At 45.9% G+C, this 27,402-nt stretch overlaps 2 protein-coding genes across 7 annotated transcripts in view; one reads left to right on the top strand and one right to left on the bottom strand.

The window, feature by feature from the left end:
- Ccnyl1 (cyclin Y like 1) overlaps positions 1–12,179 on the top strand; it is a 34,068-nt gene extending 21,889 nt beyond the window's left edge. The window contains exons 6-10 of one of the 2 annotated variants that reach the window (XM_004626627.2): positions 846–897; positions 1,286–1,405; positions 4,876–5,042; positions 8,457–8,619; positions 10,279–12,179. In XM_004626627.2, the coding sequence (XP_004626684.1) occupies positions 846–897; positions 1,286–1,405; positions 4,876–5,042; positions 8,457–8,619; positions 10,279–10,389 (613 nt within the window). In that variant the 3' untranslated portion in view covers positions 10,390–12,179. The remainder of the gene's footprint in view (positions 1–845; positions 898–1,285; positions 1,406–4,875; positions 5,043–8,456; positions 8,620–10,278) is intronic. The other variant, XM_004626628.2, reaches the window with a different exon arrangement.
- Positions 12,180–16,617: 4,438 nt separating this feature from the next.
- Positions 16,618–25,104, bottom strand: Fzd5 (frizzled class receptor 5). Of its 5 annotated transcripts, none has more exons than XM_023710056.1 (5): positions 25,033–25,104; positions 24,506–24,817; positions 22,305–24,274; positions 19,343–19,432; positions 16,618–18,020 (listed from the first exon to the last, which is right to left on the bottom strand). In XM_023710056.1, exons 3-5 carry the CDS (start codon positions 24,036–24,038, stop codon positions 17,850–17,852), a joined length of 1,995 nt encoding a protein of 664 aa, XP_023565824.1. In that variant the 5' UTR covers positions 24,039–24,274; positions 24,506–24,817; positions 25,033–25,104; the 3' UTR covers positions 16,618–17,849. The 5 variants fall into 5 exon arrangements, 4 of the variants coding, with proteins under 4 accessions (XP_023565824.1, XP_023565825.1, XP_004626683.2 ...); XM_023710057.1 differs by adding an exon at positions 19,670–19,740 and having other exon boundaries at positions 22,406–24,274; positions 24,506–25,089; XM_004626626.2 differs by having other exon boundaries at positions 24,506–25,089.
- Positions 25,105–27,402: the final 2,298 nt, after the last annotated feature.

Genomic DNA, 27,402 nt, shown 5'->3' with positions numbered 1-27,402 from the left:
TCTGCCTGTGTTCCACTCCCAAGAGCTAGGATTATAGGCATGCCCAGTCTCTGTCTTAGCGCACCCTGGGGGCAGGGCCAGCATGGCATGCGGTGGTGGGTTGGACCCCGGCCCCTGCATCTGCCTAAGCAGGCGCTTTAATCTGCTGAGCTATTTGGGTAGCCCTCTTTTTTTTATAAGTACAAGTCACACTGAAAAAAGGAAGGATTACTAGTATAATGTACTTTAGTCTTGATTCATGCTGCAAAATAAAATTTGTTCATTTTTGCTTTTCTACATACATCCAAAAAGGGAAAATAAGTGTAGTAATGTCTTAATAGTTTGACCATATGCATAATCCTGAATGAAAGTCTTAAGGGATCTCAGAACCACTGGTTTAAATGAAAGTAATACTTTAATGAATTTTTAAGGCTGATCTCTTTTAAAATAGAGAAGCAGCTAAATTTTTATATACTAATAAAAATAAGAAATACATGATAAAAGCATAGAACACTAAAGAGAGGGGAAACTTGGGAAACCTGGATCTCATTCACATATGTTAAGAGCTTTGAAGCCCTGATTGCCCATCATCGCTGCCTTGTGAAAGGAGTAAAGCTGTATTTGGTTCAGTAGTGTTGCTAGTTTGAGTCATTACTTATAGCTGGTTATTGTAGGAAAAGTTTCATAGTACTTGATGCACTGAGTAAAAAGGAGTCTTAAGGCCAGAATTTAGGAGTAGATATTGTGAAACTGTTTCCTTTATTGAAGGTTAGGCTTCTCCCTCCATCCGTCTCTAACCCTAAGATTTTTACTAAGATATTAATGGTTCCTGAATTAATTTTTAAATGTGCATTCTTACTTTACAGAGATGCAAATAGATCCCTGGATATTTTTGATGAGCGGTCACATCCACTCACAGTAAGTGTCACTTTGAGGGTTGTATTGTTCTCTTGATGAGTTGTGTTTTATTTGGGTTTGCATTGGCATTAATCAGCAGAAGAATAGTTACAGAGAAACAAGACTTTTCAATCTAAAAATGAATTTGAGAATTCTGTAGGGAAAATGGAAATGAACTCCAGTTTATTTTCTGAAATGTATTTTTCTTTAATGGTGATGGGTGGTACAGTAGTGTGTTAGGCAACTTGGTCCTTGCACAGACAGCACAAACTAAGATGGTTGTGGTATCACTCGGTAATGTCCTAGGGGACTGTGGTTGTATGTGTGGCCCTAGGTCCCACCATTTATCTTAAGAGTATGTGAAATGTTTTCTTTGGTGGTACTTATATTGTATCCTTTCTTTTTTCAGCGAGAGAAGGTTCCAGAGGAGTACTTTAAACATGACCCTGAACACAAATTTATTTACAGATTTGTTCGCACTCTCTTTAGTGCTGCACAGCTAACAGCTGAGTGTGCAATAGTAACTTTGGTAAGATACTTTTTATTCATCAAGCATGCTTTGCAGTTGGTCTACCTAGGGTAAGGTCTTGTTTTTCTAATAAAAGTAGGTTCTTGAAATTATCATCGGAACTTTTAAGAGAAACCTGTCAAAGGAAGGTAAGTACACATGTGAGTGTACTCATCATGACAGCTTACAGTGTTGCCTTTTCTCATTGCAAAACAATTGCTATTAAAGGTAATTGAGAGTTCCCCCCACTGCAGTACCCTGTGCTCGCATAGGCCACGCTGGGGGGGAGGGGCAACAGTAGCAAAACCATGTGGTCCACACAGACTAGTCCATGCAGTTCTAGCTAAGTGCCAGCGGGATATATTTGTTCCCAGGCAGTTCTGACGTGTACTGTGATTGAGAATTACTGCCCTTGGTTCTCTGCCCTGAGTATTATAGGTGTTAATGCATCCTGCTGACCTGTGTTTGTCTGTTACCCAGAATGATAGTACTAGTTGTTAGAAAGACTTTGTGAGCTTCCTGAGCTATAGGTGTGTCTTTAGCATTAGGTCATCCAGAATTCCTAATGGGAGATTATCAATTTGAATAATCCTGTTTAAGTGGTTGAGATTTGTTTTACTCCTCCTCCAGCAGGTGCACAGTGGAAAGTCAGCTGCATGGCCTGGAGGGAAAGAGTACTTAGGTCAGTACCTACTGCTATAGCATCCAGTGAGAATCTAGATAAGAGACTTGTACATTGTCCAGTAACCATTTGGATATGTATAGAGCATGAATCCAACCAAAAGGAGTTGAGTAACTGTTCAAATGCAGAGAACATGAACAATGAAAAGTGGGCAGCAAGTCCTCACAGAGTCACTGTGAGCCACCACCAGCATTAAAGGGACAGCAATAGGAGGAAAATGAGAGGACAATAAAAGAGCCAGATAAGAGAGGGTATGATTAGAGTGCTAAACATGGCAAGAAATGCATAGCTACCCACTGGAAAGCTACTCCTTATCACTGATAGTGCTGGGGTAGAGGAAAGAACAGGTTGAACAAAGTTCTGGCCTTTATGAGTTTTTGTTCTAGTGAAAAAGACACTGAATACTTGTTGAAGTAGATGAGTATTTCAGGTAGTGGTAAATCAGGGTAGAGGTCTAAAGAGTGATCAGAAAGTTTTCTATTTTAGAACAATAAGCAAGAGTTACTTCAGAGGTGAACAGCAGCCTGACTGAAGTGAGGAAGCCAGGGTGTGCGTCACGAGTGTACCGTTAGTGGTTGAGGCCAGAATTCCTTACTGCTTTGGAAAGAGTCAGCTGGTTAAGGTTTAAATAAGAGGCCAAGAGAGGAGCCAGGAATGTAGCTCAGCCTCGTAGCACCTGCATAGCAAGTGCAAGCCCCTGTATTTGATTCCTAGTAACCCCCCCCCAAAATAAAGCAGATTAGAGGCGTAGGGGAGGGGAGCAACAGTGATGCAGCTGAGCAGCGATAGGTGCTAGCTCAGGATAAGAAGTCATCAGCTCACCATTAAAGGGCAAGGTGACAGGAATTGCTAACAAATTTGAGTGACGTAACTCAAATGTAGGTTTTTGGCTCATGCAAATTAGACAAATGGCAGTGTCTTTTACCTATCAGGGATGGGAGAACGCAGAGTTGGGATGAAGGCTCTGGGTTGTAAGTCTGAATGACCCAGGAGAACTTTTAGCCAAGAGAGAGTAGCAACAAGCAGACGAAAGTGAGTTAAGAACAGAGGCTATCGAGGGGCTGGCGTGCACAATGTAGTGAGCAGAGTAAGAAACCACATTCTGGGACTTGTCAGAAGTGGAGACAGCAGAAACACATTCATAATGGGAAAAGTCTCTGGCAGAGAGGGAAAAAGTCCTCAGAAGGGGATACAGCAGTTGCAGGAGTCATGTTCTACAGAAATGGGAGGAGGTCAACTGCACAAATTGCCAAGTTGCATCATGGGAAGAAGAGAACTCTTCCAGGTGCACAGCAGGACACGTGGTATAAACATTGTCAGCCCACAGCAAGCCTACTTGGAAGGTAGCCTGTAATTGAGGAATTGTCCATGTTGTTTCACTGTTCTTCTGTTTCTATACAGAACAGTGTTGAATCCTGTGAGAGACATTCATTTGTAGGATACTTGAGAGTTCTGAATTGTGCGGAATGAGAGGAGAATCTCACCAAGAATGTATAACATTCAATATTTGTTGGCTTTGACAGCAGTTGACTTTGGAGAAGATTGTGTGACCTCAACAACTTGTCGGACAGCCTTCTTCAGACCCTAAATAATGGTCTTGGAAATGGGCTGTTTTATTTTGTCTTGATGCAGTGTTCAGATAACATATACAGTCTGCTGTGTGAGGGCTCTGCTTCTATGATTTTGACAACCAGTGGATGAAAATATTTGGGGGGAAGTTTGTGTTCATATGCCCTAAATAAGAGCACAACTCTGTGTACATAGAATTTTCAGTATATTTGGCAGTACAGGTCACCTAGGGAAGACTTGGGAGGGTGCACATAGTGACATGCAAATCCTGGGCCATTCAGTGAGAGTTTTGGGCACTAGCATGTTTTGCTATTGGTCAGATTTGGTCCTGGAACCAATCTCCCATCTGACACCAAGGATGGCGTCCCCACTTTCGCAGTATCTTTTGAAGTAATGGCACCTCACAGCTTCTTCTCTTCACTCAGCTGTTAATTTCACCCAGTTGATGGACTCAGTATTTGATGTATGTAAAATAATTTGTTAGATTTTCTCACTAATTGTGTGTGGATTTAGGTGGCCCAGGGATACAGACTAGCAGCTTAAAAACCTGAAAACCAACCAAATTGAAAGTTCAAAATTACAAAGAGAATAATTACAAAGTTGGTGGCAGAGATATGCAACATAAGGGCTCTAAGAAGGACTGTCCTTTTTTCACATTATAAAAGCAGTGAATTGGGAGAATGCTGTATAGATCTGCACCTGTCATGCCGCTCTGTTCAGCAGCCACTGGGAGGCTCTCTTGTCCACCATTTCCGCAGTGTCACAGAAGGCTTAGTTATTGTGACAAGATGATGAAAAGGTGCTGTGACTTGGCTTTTCCACATTCAAGCATGAGATGTCTGAGACCACTGTGAAACTACCAGCTGGGTATGATACCTAGCCCTTGGGGAGACACTCGGTATTCACTCAGTACTTCAGTCTACGCTGGGCTGCATCTGCCCTCTGTGTGTGTGCCACTAATGCGGTATACTCTTTAGCATGCCCTTTGCCAAGATGTCTGCAGTCACACTTAGGACCAAAACGGGACTGAGGATTTGTGTGGGCAGAATGGGCAGCAGAGGTGTCTGACTTTCAGCTGTAATCTGACCTCTTGCTTTGGCTGAGTAAAATCTCTAGGTCTTTTTTAAAAGTAAAAGGCACTTACTTTTTGGTCAAACGTGGAGGAAATGTCATTCATAACAGTTCTTACTGTAGCACTTAAACTGAACTAAAATCAAAGACCAGTGCTCTACTTTTACAGGTTTACTTAGAAAGGCTTTTAACTTATGCTGAGATCGACATTTGCCCCACTAACTGGAAAAGAATTGTTTTGGGAGCCATTCTTCTTGCCTCCAAGGTTTGGGACGATCAGGCTGTGTGGAATGTGGACTACTGCCAGATCCTCAAGGACATTACGGTTGAGGACATGTGAGTTTATAAGGTTTTGGTGAACTTTCTGTTTTCTAGTATTTCATTTGCTTACATAAAGTATACATTTAAAAAAATATTTTTAAATGTTACATGCAGATAATGGAAATAAGCATAAAACTAATACTTCCTGTCCAACTGTACCCTAACAGTTTATATTTCCCACCACTGATTTGTAAGTCTCGGGGTGTCATTACTGTAATAATCTGCTCAATAAATTGAAATAATTTTTCTGGTAGTGTTTTGCCAGACATCTTACAAGCTTACAATTGGAACAACATAGTACAGTGCATATCTTCATGGCTTTTAAAAAGCTGCCTACCAGGGCCAGGAATATCACTCAGTGGCACAAGTGCCTGCCTAGGGGGCCTGCCCAGTAGCTCAGTTGTTTAAGTGCCTGCTTAAGCAAAGCCCTCAAACGCAGGCTTCTTTGGTTCGAACCCAGACAGTTACTGAAAAAAACCAGAAATGCCCTAAAAAAAAGCATTTGAGCCTCAAAAAAAAAAAAGAGAAAACCCCACAAGTGCCTGCCTGGCAAACACAGGTCCTGAGTTTGATTCCTGGTACCAAACAAACCTGCCTACAAGTCTCAGTTTCTTTTTAAGGGGCACGTGTCTGGATTTTGAAATAAAAATTTGGCCACCATTAAAGTCTTAACAGTGGCCAACCTAGTAAAAGGTTTTAACTTCAATCTGAGTCACACATTGTGTATTGCATTTGTCCTATGTGCACGACCCCCCTGCCCCAATCTGCTGTTACAGATGGCAGGAGACAGGGAAGTAGGGGTTTCGGATCTCTGTGTTTGATTGTTCCACAGTAGGCTACTGTGCATGTAGCAGTTGCTATGCTGGGCTAGGCAGCTTGAGTCCCCTCAGCAAGCAGTCTGAGAAGCCCTGCCAGGGCATAGTAGGTGCTCATCACCGAGGCTACTCAGATATAGCAGTGCTCTGTGGGAGCACAGGGGGACCTCGACCTGTAGTGGCTCCTCATGGGTCCCCAAGACAACCGTCAAACAAGGGCTTCCCTTCAGGCCCCAGCTGCCATGAAGGGCAGATCAGTGAAGTGGGAGGCAGGGTGAGCAGGGGAGATATTCTGTAGCAGACTGTTGAAGTGCCTGCCCAGTTGCCAGCAAAATGTCTTTGTGGGTGGCATTTAGAAATGTATGAAGGAACACCTTAGTCATTTTAAGCATCATAGGAAGCTTGCCAACTGTCTTTGTTATCTTCGCTCATTCTAGATAAGGCTGTCGTCCAGAATTACCAACTCTATTCACAGCTGAGGTGGGCACACATGATAAGGGGCAAATGTCCCAGGGAAGATGACCACTCTAGTGGTAGTGTAAGTTGAGTGGTCATAGTGGTACTGCTTGCTTAGCTGTCTTGGCACAGGACGTGGCAATAAGATGGAAGCAAGTGGAAGTGTTTTGGAAGCTACAGAAGCTAAAGTGACTTTGATTGTTGTTTGTCATCAGTCTGCAAACTGGTCCTCTGGAAAAATACAAATTTATAATCCATGAACACTAGCGCTTTCTGGGATGGCAGCTGAAATTTTCTCAAAACCTACAACTAAGCTGGCTGGAGCTGTGGCTCTAACTAGTTACAAGATGTGAGAAGACCCAGGGAAATGTGTCAGCTTCCTCCACAGGAGCTCCAGGAGCAGAGGAGGCAGGGCCAGCCACTGGGCCAGTTCTTAGAAGGCTTTTTGTGTGTGTGAACAGAGAAATACCAGGAGCCATGTTCCTAACCCTCTACTTTTTTTTTATGATCTTTGGAAATGGGAACGCATACAATGCTGTGTTTAATATACATTTGTCTCATCCCCCTGCTGTTGACTGTGATGGTCTCATTTGAGGTCTAAACTGAAAAAGATAAAAAAAAAAATCAGCCTCTATCTTTTTTTTCTTTAAACTCTCATACTACCTTTGTGTCTTGTATTCCTTCATAAGTTGAACCGAGCAGCTCCTGTTCAGAACATGTGCTGTGCCCTAAATGGTATCCTATTCAGCCATTAATAACACAACAAGCCCCCCAAGATCCATATTCTGTAGGCATAATGCTTTTCTTCAGTGATGAAACCTCTTTTAATAGACATGTTAATCCCATGAAGTACTGTATTTCTACAGTTAAAATGTATTAGTGGAGAAAAAAATAAAAGGGATACTGAAGTGCATTCATTCCTGTAGTAAATTAAGTCCTGATTAGCTGATTATCAAAACATTATCTGATTTACATTTCTATAGATTTACTGCCATATGAACAGGAAATTAATTGTGGGAGTAGGATCAGTTTGGTTTTAATTTCAGCAAATGAGAAAACAACATGTGTACTCATGCTCTCCATTCAGGATAGCATCAAGCATTCTTTTTACTTGGCCACTGGATAAAATATTAAAATTGTAAAGCCAAGAAACCAAGTATGCTATGAAATAAGCCTCTCATGTAAATTTCAGTTTCTGCAGATTGCTGTGCAGTGCTAAGCATTGTCCTGGTGTGTATGCCTGTGAGCTCCGTGGGGAAAAGGGTAGCTCTGTGCTCTGTGGCAGGTACCAAGGGCTCTGAAGCACTGCCCTACCCTTCCACCACCTGGAACTCCCTACCTGGCACTGTGTTCTAGGACTTTCCTGACATAGAAACAGGGCTTATAAGTGCAGGGATGTCATGTCCTACAGGGATTTAGTCTAGCCAAGACCTGTTTTTGGTCCATTTTCTGAAGTTTAAAAGGAGTATCTTGATTGTTGTGGTGACAGTTGTTCACCCCAGCAATATTAAGGTGAGCAGGAACTTGCATTATGCCCTTTGACATAGCCTCATATGCTGGGCTGGGGAAGGGATTTCCTTGTCTATCTAGTGCAGCTTATTTATTTATTTATTTTTTTGAGATGAGTCCTTGTTGCCTCAAGAGTTTTCCCCCTCAGAGATAATAGCAGTGGCTCTCGATGGATCCATTTGTTGCCGTGGTGATGTGCCCACTTCTTTTGTTGGCGCTTCTCTACTTCAATAAGCCCTTCCTGTTATCAGCTCGGTAAAAATGTCTGCAAGTTCTTCAGAGCTAATAAACAGCATACATCATTCCTTTCATCTGCTCACTATAGTGGGGCCTTGGGAGTGAGAGTGGAGTATGAATCGTACAGCTGCACTAATGGAACTCTGAAGATGAACTCCCGAGTCCACGGCGCGAGTGCATGAGAGGGCTGCAACCTTTCCCCTCCGCCAAAATTCACAGTGCTGGGATGCAGAAAGGACCACAAATAGCTGTACCTTGTTTGAGCATTACTGTATTATTCCAGCTGAGGAGCCTTTATTTGTTTCAAAACAGAGTTTAGAGCCCTCCTACAAGCTCAGAATGTTAGATTTGAAGCTTGCCCAGTCGACTAAAATTGTCCTGTGTTGGTTCTGTTTTGTTCCTCCTCCCCCAGGAATGAGATGGAAAGGCATTTCTTGGAGTTACTCCAGTTTAATATTAATGTTCCTGCTAGTGTTTATGCCAAATACTACTTTGACCTGCGCTCCTTAGCAGATGACAACAACGTCAATTTTCTGTTTGCTCCTCTCAGCAAAGAGAGAGCACAGAACCTAGAGGTAAGGCTGTGCTTTTACTGCAGAGGTTTTTCTGTGAGCCACCGAAGCTGACATCATAAGCGAAGCACTGATTAACTAGAAAGTATCAAGTTTTAAATTAACATATGGAATAGCTCATTAAGAAAGTTTATGTTGGGGCTGGCCTGATAGCTCAGCGGACTAAAGCACCTGCTTAGGCAGAGCACAGTGGCCGGGGTTCAATCCCTGGCATGCTGTGCCAGCCCTGCCCATGGGGCATGCTGAGGTGACAATTGACACTGGGCATGGTTGTGCATGCCTGTAATCCCAGCACTTGGGCAGCTGAAAACAGGAGGATCACTACGAGTCTGATCTACATAGTGAGACCCTGTAGACCCTGTCCTAAATACGGGGGGGGGGGGGAGGAGTTTGTGGTATTATCTGTTTGTTTTGTATGAGTCTTTTTGGTTTATATTTTGTACTCTGAGTAACTTTGAAGATAACAATAATGTAATAACTTGTTCTCTTGGTTATTAAATTTTGTTATATTCATAAAATGAAGAACTTATTAATCTGTTAGCATCTTATTAACAGTCTTTTATGGTGTATATAAGGATTACATTATTTTAAAGTTACAGATATTATCTGCTCTTTGACCATTATTCAGAATATTTTTAATCATAATGTGTTCTCGGGCCAGGGAGATAGCTCAGTAGAATAAATGCCTGCCTGGCAAGTGCAGGGTCCCAAGTTCAATCCCTGGAACTGCAAAAAATAAAATAAAATGAAATAAATCTGTTCTTAATGGTTTTCCCTTTGAACCTCTACCTTTCTACATAACCAGACCATAATTTCTTGAAATGGTGTCCCTAATTGTGTCTGCGTACATTGCTCACCTACTGTTCTTGACTATCTTTTACTCAGTTGGCAAATTTATATTCAAGCCCCGGGTTTATTAAACATAGCATTAATGGCTATAGTGGGAGACCTGTACTTAGGACGTTTGTTTCAAATACATACTGCATGTGGGCAATACAGAATTTTGTAATGGAATTGGTTATTTACATGGGGCAAAGTAATACCTATAGCTTATGACTTTGTGCATTTATACACCAAAACAATTCACAACTGAGGTAGATGCATACTTTGAAATGGCACTTTCTGTGGTAGCTTAGTAGTGTCTTAGAATAATGCCTTTCTATTGTAAGTGCACTTTGGACCCCTCAAGCACTTAGACCCTCCAACCCTCTAGCCTGCACACGCCTTCCCACTGACAGGTGCTTAGAGTGTTCAGTAACAATGAAGACTGGGTAAAATCTGGAGAGCTGAGCCAATGCTTACAGATTGTTTCACATAGATGTATGCATTATATTTAAGAAGCAGTTGCACAGTAACATAATATTGCAGTGAGGACCCTATTGTAATACCTTTGACATCTTTCATCTTTGAGAACTCAATTTTAAAATAACAGTACAGTTCTCTTTTCTTGGTTATATAGTTGTCACCCTTGAAGTAACTACCTAGTGTTATTGGCAAGACATACAATCCCCAGGTCCTGGCACTGTAGGCCTCAGATAGCTAAAGCAACTGGAACTATGAAGTATCTAAAAGAATATGCATGTGTGACAAATCAGTGGTATTCTTTTTCCTTTAAGATTGGTATGTTTTATGTTCTACACGTGTTCTACTTGACTTTCCTAGGCCATTTCAAGATTGTGTGAAGACAAAGACTTGTGTAGAGCTGCGATACGAAGATCTTTGAGTGCTGACAATTTCATTGGTGTGCAGCGCTCTAATGCTATCCTCTCATAAGAGAAATGAGGGATAATAAAGTCATGAACCCCTCATCCGCAAAGACTGGAGAAATACCACCTCTCCTGCTTAGAAACCAGCAAAGTTAGTATTTTCACCGAAAGACCTTGAATTCAAGACTCCTGGACAATGACAGTTGCACTCCATAGAAAGAATGGGACTTTGTCAAAGCAACAACACACCTTCTGTCCTTTTTAATGCAGTTAAAAACTCCAAAGCAGAAGCTCCCAACCCATACAGAAATACTTATTTTATAGGCCAATAGCTAAAAAATGTGAGGTTTTTTAAAATTACCACTTTAAATTTTTAGACTTTAAGGGCACTAACAACTTTGATGGTTTTCCTATTGCCTCATTTGTATTGCTGCATATGCGCATATGCCTTCAGAATCGATGCAGTATTACAGTTAAAATGTGGGGCTTTTTATTATTATTATACAGTACTGGAAATGGAACCCAGGGCCTAGTCATGTGATGGGCAAACTCTCTGCTTACTGAATTACCACACCTAGTCCAAAACATGAGAGTCTTAACACTTAGGAGTAGATGGTAGCATTGTTAGATATTAAAGGTTCTCCCTACTGTGCCACAGAAGCTGCTAGTCATTATTGGCAATCAGTTTAAGATGTTCCTATTAGCTTGAACCACTGGTGGTCCATACATGACTCTCTTCGGGCGCCTTGTACACTGGTGGTGGAAGTGGGACAGTCATGCAAGTACCACCAGTGATTTAAGCTACTCAGCAAGACACGAATTACAACCCTGTTGTGAACATTTTAAACCAAAAATGTGGATAACACTTGCCATTCTTAATCTATAAGCACTACCTGCTAACATTTTGGAACGTTTGTGGTCATAAAGAGAAAAGTGTCATTTGCTGATTGTCTATGTTGAATGTGTTTACATTATATCCCGTCACCTGTTAATGGTGCCTCATTTTCTGATAATTTTCCTCTTGTTAAATAAATGTATTAAAAGGTACAGTGAGTCCCTGATTTAGGAGCATTAGAGTTGTGGACTTTTCACACATTACTGTATAAGATTCACTTTGTCAGCTCACAAATGAACCCACCTTAGGGACAGTTCTTCTGGAACAGAACTCATTTGTAAGTCAGGGACTTACTGTATGTCCACAATGCCAACCCTCAGGGGATCTGCTGGTGAATCAGGTAGGAAGATAAAAGGCGTCTGATGGTGCTGTGGTTTCGAGCGTTGCGCCTTAGTACACTGTACTGCACATGGGCCTTGCATAGCACAACAGCAGGAGAACTGCAAACGTCTACAGAACTTCATTTGAAAGTCTTAATTTTAGAAATGTGTAATACTTGGCTTTTGTTTGTTTCAGTCTCATAAGTGTCTGCGCTTGGCCAGCCTAGGGGGCCAGTGAGGAGTCAGGCTGACCAGGACACAGACCCAGCCCTGTTGAGGGAGGTGACATAACTTCGTAACACTCCAGGGTATGGGTATTAGAGCTTAAGTTACACTCATTGTGGGATACTTCCCATCTCCACAGAAGGGCCCTCCTAGTTTCACAATAGTACTTCGCAGGATTGTGCTCTTACCCGCTTTGATCAGATGTTTTTACTCTTGAGTTTGGCAGATTATGAAGAGCAGTGGTAATTCACATGTAAATGCAAAAGAATTGGACTTCATAGCAGCAAATGATGCATTTGTTTTTTAAATCTTCATATTAAATCTGGCTATAGATGTCCTATTTTAACTTTAATGAACCCAGAACACTTAATAATTTAAAGGGCAGGGAGTAATTTTAGCAGATTTCTGTTACATAAGTGTGAAAATATTAAAGATTAGTGTTCCTAATTACACAAAATCTCTTAAACTTCTCAAGTGCAATCCTGGGATTTTTTGCTTTGAGACAGGGTCTTACTGAGTAGTCCAGCCTGGCCTTGAGCTCACTATGTAGCCCAGGCTGGCCTCAAACTCAGTTGCAATCCTCCTGCCTCAGCCTTCTAAGTGCTGGGATTATAGGTGTAAATCACCACATGCAACTAATCCTAGGAATCTTGCCTGTTAACACAGCCATTCTAGGCCAGAAATCCTTCTCTCGATGTAGCAGTGCTTCACATTACACTGAGTGCTGCAGGTTCCATCATTTTTTTAAGACAGACAAATGATAAGTAATGGTATATGACATACAATCTACCACCTCAAAAAATTGTCTATGGAGTATCAAGCTTGGAGATTTGAGTATTGAGCAGTTCTATTTCAAAAAGAATGCTACAACGTAATGTTTTTTCTTTCCTCATGTTTATATTAAAAGAAAATTAATAAACTCTATTTTAATTAAAATATGGCTAGTGTGTAATATTTCTGTTGATGTAACATCTGTCCAGAATTTAAAATTTTACATTAGGCCTACGTTTTAAAGTATTTTCAAATTGACCCTACTAAATCTAGTTTGATCCATTTCTCTAGTTACTGTGTAATAAATTTCTTTTATTTAAGTGCTTTTTCCTAAAGATAACTTAGTGTACTTAAAATCACCAGTCACAGTACTTGGTCACACAGTGCATTAGATGACATCTTTGAAGGTAAAATATAAAGGAGAAAGGAATGACGGGAAGAGTAGAATTAGAATTTGAAGTTTCAGTTAAAATAGGAAAGTAAAGGTACAGGAACTAGACTTGGACTTGTACAGAAGGTCACGTAACACAAGTGTGCAATTTGACTTTAACATGCTGTTTTCAAAGCCTACATTTCAGTTAGAAATACACCAGGTCAGGAGATTTTTCCAGAGTAGCTCAGCTGTACAGCTCTACTTACCCTCAGTCCTGACAGTATTACTATATATTCATTTGTCATTTTCAGTACTTACAGTTTTAAATGACTAATCACTTTGTTCTTGATACATTTTTGATTAGGATAAATCATGTGATTTAATTTGTAAGAAAAAGTGCTATCACTCCAAGATGATTTGAGCCCTATTTGAGCCACTAAGCAGAAAAGCTGTAATCATAGTTTTAATACTATTTGGAGTCAGGCATGGGGACACACATCTGTAATCCCGGCACTTGGGAGGCTGAGGCAGGAGGATGGAGGTTAAGCTCAGCCTGGACTACATAGACCATTTGTGTTTTTTAAAAAGGAGCAGGACTTCGGATGTGAATCTGTAACTTCAGAGTATCACTAAAAAATGCTATTTCCCATTTAGCTTTAACTAAAAGGCACCCAGGGATATAGCTCAGTGGCACAAGTGCAAGGTCCTGAGTTCAATTGTTACCAAAACAAAACTAGAAGGCAGTACTGCCATTCTGCAAATGGGAAATTGAGGCAACTTTAGGTAAGAATCTAAACAGCAGTGGTTTGGGCAAGTTCTGTAATGTGATGGGATACTCTGCCAGCAGGGGGGTAACTGGCAGTTTTCTCAAGGGTCTAATAACTGGGGATGATAATAAAATGAAATGTCTGCCTTTAAATTCTTTTCATTTTGAGGATTTGAGGTTTTGGCTTTTTACTGTTGTAAAAAGACCTCAAAATTTAAACTTTCAACATCTTTATTAGGAAGACGAGACAAAAGATCTGAGATGTTTAAAATCAATGACACTCATTTTCCAGGTCCAATATATGGTTTCCTACTAGCAATTTCATGTGGTCCATCCCAATACAGCTGCTCCCACCCCCTCCAGGGATGGATCTTACCTTTTAGCTCATGTTGGCTTCAAACTGAAGAGCCTCCTGCCTTACACCTGAACGTGGAGCTTATGTGCATGTGTACATCAGGCTCATGTTATCCCTCATGTACCTCTATGTTACTGGAACCCAAGAGCACTTAGACCTAGCTGTATAGCAATTTGTTGATTTAATTTGCTACATCTCTACATTATTCTCCCTGGCCTGAAGCTCATATTAACCGGAAAACATTCAGCTTGTATTCAGGTTAGGGAGTGTTTTTGGAAACTAGCTACAGCATGTAGCCTAATCACCTTTCACTACCTGGCCCTTTCGCCAGCCACACTTAAGAGTGACTGGTCACTGTCCTCTGACTCAGAAGCTGTTTGTTGCATACAGAATGAGTTGGAACATCACCTAATATAGCAAACCTACAGCACAGAATCTGTAGACTACCTGCATCTACCAACAAATCAGGCATTAGAACTGAGTCTCATCTGCCAGCCACTTGCCAACCTGGAAGGTCTGGCATTGTCAAGAAACTGCAATCTTTAGTAGGACTTGTTCCCTCCAAGCATGTCCACCCCATCTGGCTTTTTTTTTGCAGAGCTGGGGATTGAACTCATGCCCTTGCTCCCACCTGGCTTCTAAGGCAGTTTTCACTGAACTGTTTTCCGTGGCTTTCGGCAAGTAAAAAAACTCGGACATACTACAAGAGAAATTTTAGGACTACCAGTTTATGGCTGAGAATCTCCAGGGTATAGGGACAGCTGGGAACATGAGATTGCAGATAGTAAGAGGATTGGATCCTGAGTCCAATGGCGGGGGGCACGGGGGGTTAGGTGTTAATACTCGATAAGAGGAAGGTTAGGTGACTACAATGGCTATAAAGGGCTAAGCAGTTTGCTTGGGATTCGAAACATTCAGTGATAGACCCAGAAACTATGTCCCTAGTGACATCAAATAGTATTTGTTTCAAAAGACATCCAAATTAGTTCTTTAGCTTTTTTAAAGATTGCTTCTTTTCCTCCCTGCCCTTCTCAGCCCTACAGCCCTTTACCTGTAGCCCCAAGTTGGTGGCTTCTCAGCATGACCAGTTCCTCACCCAAGCAGAGCTGTAGGGTGCTTCCAGTTCCCTTTCCACCAGTGCTTTGCTGGATGCTGGTGGCCAACATGGCATTAGTTAATGAAAGTCACTGTGACCACGTTCAAAGGAATACCAGCTTCAAAAACATTTTAAGGCAGTGCTGTCGGCTGAGGCAGGGCCTTTGCGCTGAGCCACAGCCCTGGCCCATTTTCTTTTTACAAGTAAGAGCCTGTGAACTGTCTGTGTATGGCATGAGCTTGTGATCACCCTGACATGTGCACTGGGATTACAGGCCTGCGCTTGGCAGCATTACAGGTTTTACATGGGGTACAGGCTCACCAGCCCCATGCTCCCTCCTCACACATTTGACCTGTGTTCTTAAGGCAGCTATCTCCAACTTACCGTGGTCAGCAATGTGCTGACCTCCCAGGCCTTGGTATCCCATCTTCCATCTAGGCGGACAGTGAAGCAGCATCCCAACCGCCCAACATCTAGTACTTCACTTGGCATTACTGCCTGTTTCTAAATTAACTAAAAATTAAACTATTCGTTCCCTCCACCATTTCTCTTCTGGTTTAAAAATGCTTCTGTCTCCCTACCTTGAGGATGGGACAAGTCCAAATTTTAGTTCAGGTGTTCCCAGTTTTTCTCAATATGTGGTTCTCAAACGAACTGTCTCTCACCAACTGAAAGTGGCTGTGACAAATACTAAGCTCCTGTAATGAATGCAATGGATTCAATCCTAAAGCAGGTGAGAGCGTTTAACAGGAAATCTGATGACCTCTGCAATTAACAGTCACGCCAACTCTTGAGTTCAGAGCTACAATAAATATACTGGGAATGATATGTTAACATTAGGGGCATACAAGAACTCTGATTAATCTTCATAACTTAAAATTTTGGAGTAAGGGCCAGCCAAATAGCTCAGTGGATTAAAGTGTCTGCAAGGAGGCACAGGGGCCAGGGGTTCGATCCCTGGACCTGCCATGCTGGGCCTGCCCCCGGGGCGTGCTGAAATGGTAATTGAAACTGGGCATGGTTGGTGTGTAATCCCAGCTCTTGTGAGGCTGTAAACAGGCGGATCACTATGAGTCTGATCTAGTAGTGAGACCCTGAACACCTTGTAGACCCTTCCCTAAAATACTGAAAAAAAAATTTTTGGAATAATTTTAGACTTACAAAAAAATTATTCTAGGGGCCAGTGAAATAGCTCAGTGGACTAAAGCACCTGCTTAGGCAAGTACAGGGACCGCTGTTTGATCCCTGGCACCCCATGCTGTGCCAACCCCATCCCCAGGACAGGCTGAGCTGGCCACAGAGTCTGAGCATAGTGCGCGCACCATAATCCCAGGCTGGGGAGGCTAAAAACAAGAGGATCACTACGAGTCCAAGCTGCATAGTGAGACCCTGTAACAACCAAATACATTATATATATATATATATATATATATATATATATATATATACACACACACACATATATATGCATATATATATATTCTAAATGTATTTTTGAATTTCTTGGGATCTAGAGCTCCTGAAGCTCTGTTCCCAAGGTTGAAGCTGAAGTGGTTCTTGCACATATTTTGAACCTTGCCTGTCATCTATCCATAGCACACTAGGACAGCTGCTGACTCCTTGATTTACTTAGCTGACCCTTACCTAATCCTTTACCATGTTTGTGACAGAGCTGTAACTCACGTCTTGCTGTTGGGTAGCTTGAATCACTGGTGGGATATGTAGGACCATCTTTTTGGGTGGTCCGGGACAGTCCCACATGTGGTACAAGTTGCCAATGAAATGGGCATGTCTGTACCACTGGAGGCTCAAGCCAGTGGGAATGTGTTGCCTTCTCTGAACCCTGACATACACTGTGACTACTCTTATCCCCCTTTCACAGATGAGAACAGTGAACTGCTAAGACACAAGTGCTCAGGATCATAGCCAGTGAACAGTGGAGCTGGGAGCTCAGCCTGCTTCCCTGCCCACACAGAACCACTGTACCTCTCTGTGTCCTCATGACAAACTAAAGAGCTCTGTAGGGGCTTGCGAGTTTGCTCAGTTGTTTAAAGCTCCTGCTTGGGCAAACTCAATTCTGGTGCAGGAGACTGCTGTTTGATCCCCAGCTCCACATGCCTCACCAGACCGGCCCTTAGGGTACCGTAAGCCAGGCGAAAGAGAAGCGAGCGAGCAAGTGATGCGCTGTAACTGCATCACTCAGAGCAGTGCTGTGGCCAGTGATATCATCCCACGTCCACCTTTCTCCAGGTTTCTAAGGTCCCCCCTGCTCCTGCTGGTGACTGCTCTCTGCCTTTTTCAGAGGGTGAAAGTGAGCAAGGTGCAGCAGAGGAGGGAGTGCGACTACAGCCCCGAGGTGACAGTGACACCGCTGTCACCATTCTGCACAGCCAGGGCTCGATCTCTTGTACCAGAGCACTCACCTTGACCCCGAGTTACATGTTCTTGGACTGTCATTGGCCTCTGAGGGGATGTGTGTTGTCACCTCTCTACACTTTTAAATTCCTGATTACCTATGTTTTCCCACAGTGCCTTAGAGCATAGCCTGAGTACACCCACAATACCAAGCATCAGAACGGGATGGCTTTGGCACACTGACCTCTCAGGTGCGCTCTGCACAGCTGTGATCAGCAGAAAGTGGTCTTGTGATTATATTCAGCCTTCAGACCATCTTTGCAGATGAACAGACTAAATTGACTTCTGGGTCCCTGACTTGAATTTAGAGCTCAATACCTAGCTGTGGATCCAACCTCCGTCCTCCCCCCACACAGCCTCTCTCCACACAGCCCCAGTGCACAGACAGGTTGACAAACAGAACACAGCAGGGTGGTGTCTGTTCTTCCTGGAGCATCCTTCATTTCTTCAAGCAAGTAATGACAATCAGGATCCGTAGATGTCTGGGAATATATTTAAGTGAAACATGTTTTAATTAGTTTTGCTTCTGACAATTGGGATTTGCCCGATTTTACTTAAAATACAAACAGCAAAGTTTTATTAATAAGTATGTCTAAGAAATCTGATGATGAAGTTAGAATCCACATCTCTTCAGATACTCTCTTAGAAAGCAGTGTCTCTCCATAAAAACAAGGAGAAAAAACTTCTACAGCACCTTTTAATTTTCTTTACCATTGCTTTAATGCATTTTTAAAAGTTATCTACATTAATTGGGAACAAAGAAACAAAAATAGACATTTCTTTGTTTTTCATAAATAACTAATCTCCATATTTGATAAAAATCTCAAACCATTATTTTACCTTCCCACAAATATAATACATACAAAATTTTTCTGAAATAATACAGTTGACAAGTATCTTGAGACTAACATAACCACAGATAGTTGCTGTGCTACTGACTTCCAGGAACAAAAGAAAATAATAAAACCTTATCAAGATGCTCTGGGTTTCATTAGAGTTACGGACTCAGAATTATAATCACTTGCCAGTAATTTATAGATTGAGTTGATTGTCTACAAATAAAATACTGCTGGCTCTGACTCACGAGTTCTGGCTATGACCACCACGACTGCCCTCGGTGGGGTGGGCACCAGCCGTACATGGAAACCACAAAAGTACTGAATGCCCTGGACTCCAGCTGCTGACTGGTATATGCCTCATTTGGCTCAGTAATAGATTCACCTGCACCAAACCCGTATCAAAAGTCACTAAATCTCTCATATATATATAATATATATTATGTATATATACACCAGCAAAACATACATATTATACAGTTTTCAGCAACATGAATATTGTTATAAATGATGTACCACAGACACATTATCCTGGCTGAAAGAAAATCCTGTCACTGTCATCAAGCTGCTAGCTAGAAGCCTCTGAGTTTTGAGTCAGGTCGGTTTACATCCTGCCTGCTTTCACCCTTTTTAATGTCTTGGCAGCTTTTTCTTATAGAACCATCCTGCCCAACCCAGCCATGTCTCTTCCCCAGGATCACTTGATGGGACTTTGGAGACTCTAAGAAGGGCCCCACAGAGTGAGCAGGCCACTCCTCCCCACCGCACCTCACACCTGCCTAGATTCCTGATGTGCTCTGTCCTGATTGCCACAGTCGGTGTTAGAAAGCAGTTATTCAAAGCTTTGTCCCTCCTTTCCCCCTGGGTCTTTCTGTAGCACACAAAAGAGAAAGAAGCTTCTTAGCAGGGGGAGTAGTTCATTAAAATATACAACTGTGCTTCCTAGCTCTGGGGTTCCCATTCTGTACCAGAGTGTAGGTCATGGGTGCCACTCTGAAGGTGCAGTGTGTGATCTGGAAGGTTTTCTCCTGGCAGCCCATGTCAAGATTAGTGCAGCCCTGGTCCAGAAGGGAACAGCGTAATGAATACCAACTTTGAAACAGTGCTGTCAGCACATTATTTAAGATTGTATGTGCACACAATTATGCACAACACACACACACAGGCCCTGGCCACTGGTAGTGGCCACGTGAAAATCTGACAGAATAACCAATAAGGCACCAGACAAATGATTTCCAGCCAATTTTGACCACTGCAAAATGTGAGGAGGGAAATCATGTAATTTAAGAACCTATATTGTGGCCACCTGATTCCATAGAGGCCCCATTATTCCTAGTGACGATCTTCCAAATCTTTACCCCTTGACCTAGGGAAACAAACAATGCTTCTAAACTAAAGTCATCAGGCAGCCTGGAAACTGCATTTGAGACAGAAGTGAGCCCTGAGTCCCCAGTTTGGCCCAGCTGCCTAGGAAGAAGTCACTGGCCACCCTCATAGCCTGTCATTTTACAGTTGTTTTTAGGAGTCTGATTTGTTTTCATAACAAAAAAGCAGAGTGGAGGAAAGTGAGTATGGGGGGAGGAGGAGACGGAGTGGCCAGAAATACATGCAGCTTCTCTCCCTAGTAGTCAAGGTAGCTGACAGTAGTAAGACCTGGGAGAAGCAAGTGGCTGGATCTTTGTTTTTTAGGGAATGAGAAAGAGGGAAAGCGGAAGTGAGAATGACATGAAAAGAAGCCTCAGACACCAGACCCCCAAAGCTGAACCTAACTCACCAGCTCTGTTTTAAAATAAAGAAAAGGCAAGAAGTGGGGCCAGTCCAAGCCAGGGACAATGACCCAAGGCAGCAGATCCCAAAAGACTAAAGGAGACAGAGGTCAGGAGACCAGGAAAGGTCCTCTTTTCCGACAAGAGGAGCCAGGGCCTGGGATTCTATGCCGAGTTCCAGGGAGAGGTTCTGGTCATGAAGCAGGATAAGATATGCACAGAGCTCCAGCTGTGGATTGTAGAGGTTTTTGTGGAATCCAACAAAACTTTCATTTTGATCAGAGAAGGAACTGTTTTTCTAAGAAATGTCAACAGCCTTTCAAAGGCCTTCCAGCTGAGTACTAGGCTTCTCACCAGCTCAGTATTTAAATTCCCATTTATCTACTCAACATTCCTACAGTAAAATCAGCCTAGGCTGAAATTTTACTTCTCTAACTTTGGTGCAAATGAAGCTAAAGAGCCAAGATTCCGGCTGTTTTCCTAGCAATGGCTTTGGCCATTTTAGCTCCTCCAATTCAGTCCCCACCCAGTCCCCACCTCTCTCACTTTTTGTGGCTGATGCACTGCCACTCCTCCCCCAGCTTTGGCCTCGGTGTCAGCAATGAACATTTAAACAGATTAGGAAAGCAAACAGAACTTTCTAATGGCAGAGAAACCTGAGTGCACGTGTGTGCATTCATCAGCATATGAGCTTTTGCATACGTAGGAAGGAATGTTAAACAGATGAGGAAAGCAAACTAAATTTTCTAACAGCAAAGGAGCGCGTGTCAGTGTGTGTGAGTGCACGGCACCCACACACTCATCAATATGTGGGCTCAGAAGAAGAGGAGAAGGAACAGGAAGGGGAGGACAGGAATTTTCCCTTCTCGGGAACATTAACTGATCCATATTTGAGGGCTTATGCAGGGATGTTAGGGATTTCATTTGTTTTCAGAGATTCTGGAGAGCAGGTCTTGCCGCTCCAGGGACACCTGGTTCCAAACCAGCCCAGTGCAGGGTCACACTTGTTTTCCCTGCGTACAGCCAATGTCTGTTCACAGGTAGCCAGGCCCCTCGGCCCCCTAAGCATTCAGTTCCAGGTGGGTGTGGCCTCCAATCACAGCTCGCCAGGAGAGGAATAAGAAAAGCAAAAAGGCTGTTTAACATGATAAAGGGTGGGGGGGGGAGCAGCTAAGAGAAGCCTTGGAAATGTACTGTAATTACTGAAAGCATATCTGGTTTAGTCCCCCAGCTTTTAAAAAGGGAGCCCCTTTTAACGACGAACCCGAAGTACTTTCAAAAAGGGAGTGGGTTTACTTTCACCAAAATTGTAATACAAGTTCCTTTAAAACAGCAATAATTAGGGATCACCGAAGCTTGTGAAGAACCACCCACTCCGTCTCTCCGGCTCAAAGCTCACCCTCTCACAATTCAGAATTTGTTTTCAACCAATCACAATCCAACCTCTCACAATTGCTGGACGCCATAAAGCTACCTCTACCTTATTCAAGACGGGGCACTGGTTCTCTTAGGAACGAGAATGATTGTAAGACATGCTGACAGAACACAAGCTCCCTAAATAAAGTTCAGGATGCAGGCAAAATCCCTAAGCTCTCCCCACGGGTCACCTGGGGGAGGCCCGGACCACATCAGGCCCCGCCCCTTGGGAGGGCCGGGGAGAAACAGAGGAAGCAGCAGCTGGCCTCAAAGCACCTCTAAACAGTGGAAGGAAAACCACATCCAGCCTTCCCAGTCACGGTAACCCATTGCTCACAGTTCACATTTTTAAAAAAGACACTGATAGGAAATATGTTTTCCCAATTTAGACCACACAGTTCAAAGAAATCTGAACCAAGTGAAGACGCATTACAACGCCAACTTTAGGACTGTAAAACTCCCCCCAAAGCAAAGGTAAATGGTGTTGCCAAAATGCAACAAAGTTAAAATTAAGAAAAATACGTATAAATTAAAGGTTCTTCTGAAGGTGGTAAGAAACACAAAACAACACACGTGAGCTGTGCCCCTTGGAGAAGTGAAACAGGCACCCCTCGGAGACCACCCCAAGTCACCCAGGGAGGAGGTGTCAGCACCACGAAGGTAAACGGAAGTGACCTTCGAAAAAGCTACCTAGTCAGCCCCCTCCCTCTCGGTTCCCGGGAAGGCCCTATACGTGCGATAAAGACACCTGCTTGTGGTAGGCAGCGGCAGGGCCTGGAGGCCCGGTCCTGCCGGTGAGCGCGGAGCTGGCCTCGTAGTCCCCCGCGGCCACGGCGCCCCCACTCTTACGCGCCCGCCGTGGCCCGCAGCAGCAGCGACTGGTGAAGCGGCGCCACGACTCCACTGTCTTGCCTGACCAGATCCAGACGCCAGAAGTAATGCCCACCACGAGGCACATGAAGTACTTGAGCATGAGCACCCAGTACTCGGGCTTGGCGCGCGGCTGGCCGGCGTCGCGGCCCGGGCAAGAGCACGTGAGTGCAGCCTCCCAGCTCTCACGGTAGTGCTGCTCGTACAGGTAGCAGATGACCACGATGCTGGCTGGCACCGTGTAGAGCAGAGTAAAGATACCAATGCGGATCATGAGCTTTTCCAGCTTGTCTGTCTTGGTGCCACCCTGCTTGATGACACTGCGGATGCGAAAGAGTGACACGAAGCCCGCCAGGAGGAAAAGTGTGCCCACCAGCAGGTACAGCACCAGCGGGCCCAGGACAAAGCCACGCAGCGAGTTCAGGTTCTGGTTGCCCACGTAGCAGATGCCGGCCACGGGGTCGCCATCCACAGCACTCAGTGCCAGCGCTGTGATGGACTTGACGCTGGGGATGAGCCACGCCGCCAGGTGGAAGTACTGCGCGTAGCCCGCAATGGCCTCGTTGCCCCACTTCATGCCCGCAGCCAGGAACCAAGTGAGCGACAGGATGACCCACCAGATGGAGCTGGCCATGCCGAAGAAGTACACGAGCAGGAAAACGATGGTGCACAGCGCGGGACCCGTGGTCTCGTAGTGGATGTGGCTGTGCTCGCGGCTGCAGGCGACACTGGCATGGCCCACGACTAGGCGCACCAGGAATCCCAGCGACACGCACAGGTAGCAGGCAGACAGGAAGATGATGGGGCGCTCGGGGTAGCGGAAGCGCTCCATGTCAATGAGGAAGGTGGCCACTGTGGTGGCGGTGGAGATAAAGCACAGTACGGACCACAGGCCAATCCAGAAGGTGGCGAAAGTGCGCTCGTCCGGGCTGAAGGACGGCTGGTAGCAGGGCACCGCGCAGTTAGGTACCTGGCCTGTCCTGACCTTGTTGTAGAGTGGGTGTGACTCTTTCAGGATAGGCACGAAGGGCTCGCGGCAAGTGCAAACAGCCTGGGCGCCCGCACCGCACTCGCCCCGCGAGGAGGGCGCCCCCGGCAGGCCGAGAAGAGTGGGCTTCGGCGCCAAGGACTTGGGGGGCGCAGTGGTGGCCTCGCTGCGGTTGTAATCCATGCACAGGACCTCGGCGTCGCGGCCCAGCACCGGGAGGCGGTCGCAGCTCATGCGCTCCGGCCAGGCAAAGCCGTACTGGCGCATGAGCGGCGAGCAGCCGGCTTTGGCGCGCTCGCACACCGACCGGCAGGGCGGCAGCGGCTTGTGATAGTCCGGCAGGCAGATGGGCGTGTACATGGAGCACAGGAAAAAGCGCAGGTCCGGCGAGCAGTGGATCTCCACAAGCGGCCAGAACTGGTGAACCTCCAGGCCCGCCTCGTCCTGCGTGTCATGGTTGAACTGGTTGGGCATGTGCGTCAGGTTGTAGCCGATGCCGCGGCACATGGGCACCGTGATTTCCTGGCACACCGGGGCCTTGGACGCAGCCGCCGCCCGGCCCACCAGCTGTGCCAGGAACAGAAGCAGAAGCGAGGGCGGCGCGCACGGGTCGGGCCGCGCCATCGCCCCCACCCGGCTTCGGCCTCCCGCGCCCCACCAGGGGCCCACGCAGGCCAAGGAGTGCGGGGCCGCCCTCTCCCGGGCGCCGCGCGTGGCGCCTGGGCTGACAACCTGTTGGTTTCTTTTTCTCTTAAAAGAAATCCGTCCAGAGACAAACTGCTTCGGGCAGGCGCAGGGGCTCCTCGTGGCAGGACAGGGCAGGGGAGGGACAGTCGGGCTCAGATCCCAGGGGAAGGACTCTAGGAAAAGAGAAGAAACACCGGAACCACGACTCTTCGAGAGGCATCACGGCTGGGTCCCGGGAAGATGGCTCCGATCGCCAGGCTACCCCTCTCTTCTCCTCCACCCCGGACCAAGTGTTCACTCCTGTACCCTCCCTTCCCCGGCTGGGCCTCGGGATCGGATGGCTGGGCACCCGGGAAAGGGGCAGAGGGACTGAACTAGGGGCGAGGGAAGGCGCGGGTTCTCACCTCCGGAGATCCTGTCGAGGGCCGAAGTCCAAAGCCAGCCTGGTCCTCGGTCCTTTGGTCTCTCTGCTTAGAAGCGCGATCGCGGGCGCGCGGCCCAGAGAAAGTTTAGCGACAGGCTTGGTCCCCGCGGCGGCGACACATGCTAGCAGGTGGGGAGGCTCAGAGAGCGGGGCGCCCCCCGAGCGCGGCCGGCGCAGGCCGGGCTCTCGCCGTCTCTTCCTCCGGGACCCCCCGCATGGCCCAGGCGGAGCTGGGCGAGGGCAGGCCGTGGGGAGTCGAGCGGAGGCGCAGGGCGAGCGCGCCCCGCTGCACCTGGCGGGGGAAGGCGGTGAGCGGCCGGGGACCCAGTAGTCTCGCCGGCCCGGCAGGGGCTGCACTGAGAGCGCCTGCCGCAGCCGCCGCGTCCCGCCGCCGCTCGCCTGCTCCCCTGCAGGGGGCTCCGCGCTCCAGCTGACTCCCAGGGCGGGGGCCGCGCTCGGGACGCGCCCGGCTCGGCTCCTCCCTGCGCTCCGCACCCCTCCGCCTACCTCCCGCGGGTACCAAGGGCGCAAGAAGGCGGCGAAGTCCGACCGGGACCGACTGCCCTCTCGCTCCCACCCGGGTCACCTGCCTCTAAAGCCCGCCCGGAGGCCCCGCCCAGGCCCCGCCCCCGGGCTCAGAGTCTGTGCTGGGCTGCGGCGCCACGAGCCCTCTCAGCCCCTCCCACTTCCCCGAGGGCTCGGCCTCTTCCCAACGCCCTCCGGCCCCGCCCGGAACGGGCCGCTGCGGAGCTCTGGCCAATTGCTGGCCGGAAAATGACGGGGGCGGGGAGAATGCTAATCGCACCTCCTTGAGAACTGGAGCGGGAATCCCGGGCCCGAAGTCCTCCGAGTTTTCCGCGCGCGCCAGTCTGCTCTCGGTGCAAGCTAGGAACCGCTGCTCCTAGGGCTCCACGGTGGCTCGCCTGTGCGTCCTAGTACCCTGAGAGGTCAACACCGTGTAAAAGAGCTGCAGTGCCACCTGTCTCCCTTTTGCGCGCTTGTACTGGGTAAAGTAGGGTCAATACCAGCTCCTACGTGTGCCCAACAGTAACTAATTGTTATTAATACAAGACCTGAAACACAATTCTGAGGCAAGTACGCAGTTCAGGTAGCAAACCGAGCCTTACCAGCCTGACCCTGAAGAGTGAGCTCATATAAGCTGGAGACTTCGACAGGCTTGTTCCCCGAGTGTCCTGGCGCCTGGCAGATAGTAGGCGTACATGGCGAGCCCAGGGCTGGCACCAGGCAGCTGGCAGCGCCTGCACCCTCGCCCCTCCCCACAGACCTTCACAGCCCCAGGCCCTGACCTTTCGGTTGCATCACGTCATCACGTCTTGCTGCTGTGACAAAGTGAGTTTCTGACTTTGGAAGACTCCAGGAATGTTAGTCCTTATCAGCGAGTTGTCTATCCTAGGCAGGTCCGGAGTCGCTCACAGGTAGCTCTGTTCGGGGTCTGTCCCGGCCGCGCCCCTGGGCTGCCCGCTGCCGAGCCCTGCTCTGAGCGTCGCGGGGAGCTGGGGGCGCCCGGAGCGCCCGCCGGGGGGTAGTGAAGCTGCACGTTTTAAATGTTCTACAAATGCTTCTTTTCTGTATGCTCTAATTAGATTGGAAGACAGGTGTTTAGCGTGCTGACCACGATGGTTTAAATTGCATCCTCTGTTCCATTTCCTCCGTCACTGGAAGGAAAAGACAGAGGGTCTGGACTCTTGCGGGACCCGAGGCTGAGACCCACTGCGAGTTATCTGTTTTCTGGGTTCCCTGTGTACAGACTGGGAGACCAAGTTTCAGAAGAGCCATCTCTCTCCTGCTGCAACAGCCAACTTTATGGAAAATAATGAAGACTGCGTAATAATAAAATAATAAAGCCCAGCCTCGAGGTTAAAAAGAAGTATCAGTCACTACACAGACATCAGAAGTACTATGCTGTTCGAAGTACACGCCCATCTTCTCTTCCCTGAAATTCTACAGGTGATCATGTAGCTCGCTTGTTTTGGGGGACTGGTTTGCACCTAACCCGCAAACATCGCGGCTGAAAATAGCAGGAGTTGGAGAGCCGGGAGGCTGGCTACCGCCAAGGGGAGCCCTGGGGAAGGCAGCGTCTGCGCCTGCGCGCGTCCGAGGGCGGGCCGGCAGCGGCGCGCTTCTGCAGCCAGTGCGTTACGGGGATGGACAAGTGTTGGCTAATAATAAAAATTATTTGAAGTTGGAGAATGTCAGTCACTCACACTGGAATTTAGTCAAAATACTTGTGTTATTTCCCTTGCTTCTTTTTTTTAAAAAAAATTTCACTTGGTTGTGACTCAAACTATGAACTGTTTTATATACTTTCAATAGCAAAAATCTTAGTTTTTCTGAGAGATCTTTAAGAATGATAGAAGACACTTCCATAAAGACTTTATTTTGTATTGTATCGCTTTTCATATAATTTTAATCTTTGCTTTTACACATATTGCTTCAAGTTAAGGGCAATTTGAAATATGCTGCATAGCATGTCCTAGCCAGGGTGTTAAATAATTCCTATATTTTACCTCATTTAATCTTTGCATCAGTCAGATGAAGACATGGGTACCAAAATGACTTATTGAAAGTTATTTAGTCCATGAAAATAGTAGAAATAAACATATATATCGTGATGACTAATGATAGTTGGTTAATGATATGCTATAGAATATTGCTGCAAGTAGATTTCAAGTTTTCACCCTACAAAATAGTGAGGTAATGTAGATAACAGATTGGTTTAGCCATGCTATAAGGAATATAATTTTTACTTGTCAATCTTTTATTTATTTGGTACAGGCGGGGCCGGGGAGATGGCTCAGTAGAATAAGTGCTTCCCTGGCAAGCACAAGGGCCTGAGTTCAATACCCGGTTCCACAA

The sequence above is a fragment of the Octodon degus genome, unplaced genomic scaffold (genome assembly GCF_000260255.1).
Source record: "Octodon degus isolate 3935 unplaced genomic scaffold, OctDeg1.0 scaffold00016, whole genome shotgun sequence".
Classification (NCBI taxonomy): Eukaryota; Metazoa; Chordata; class Mammalia; order Rodentia; family Octodontidae; genus Octodon; species Octodon degus.
The sequence above is the reverse complement of the archived record's forward strand: the minus strand, read 5'-3'. Positions and strand labels throughout refer to the sequence as shown.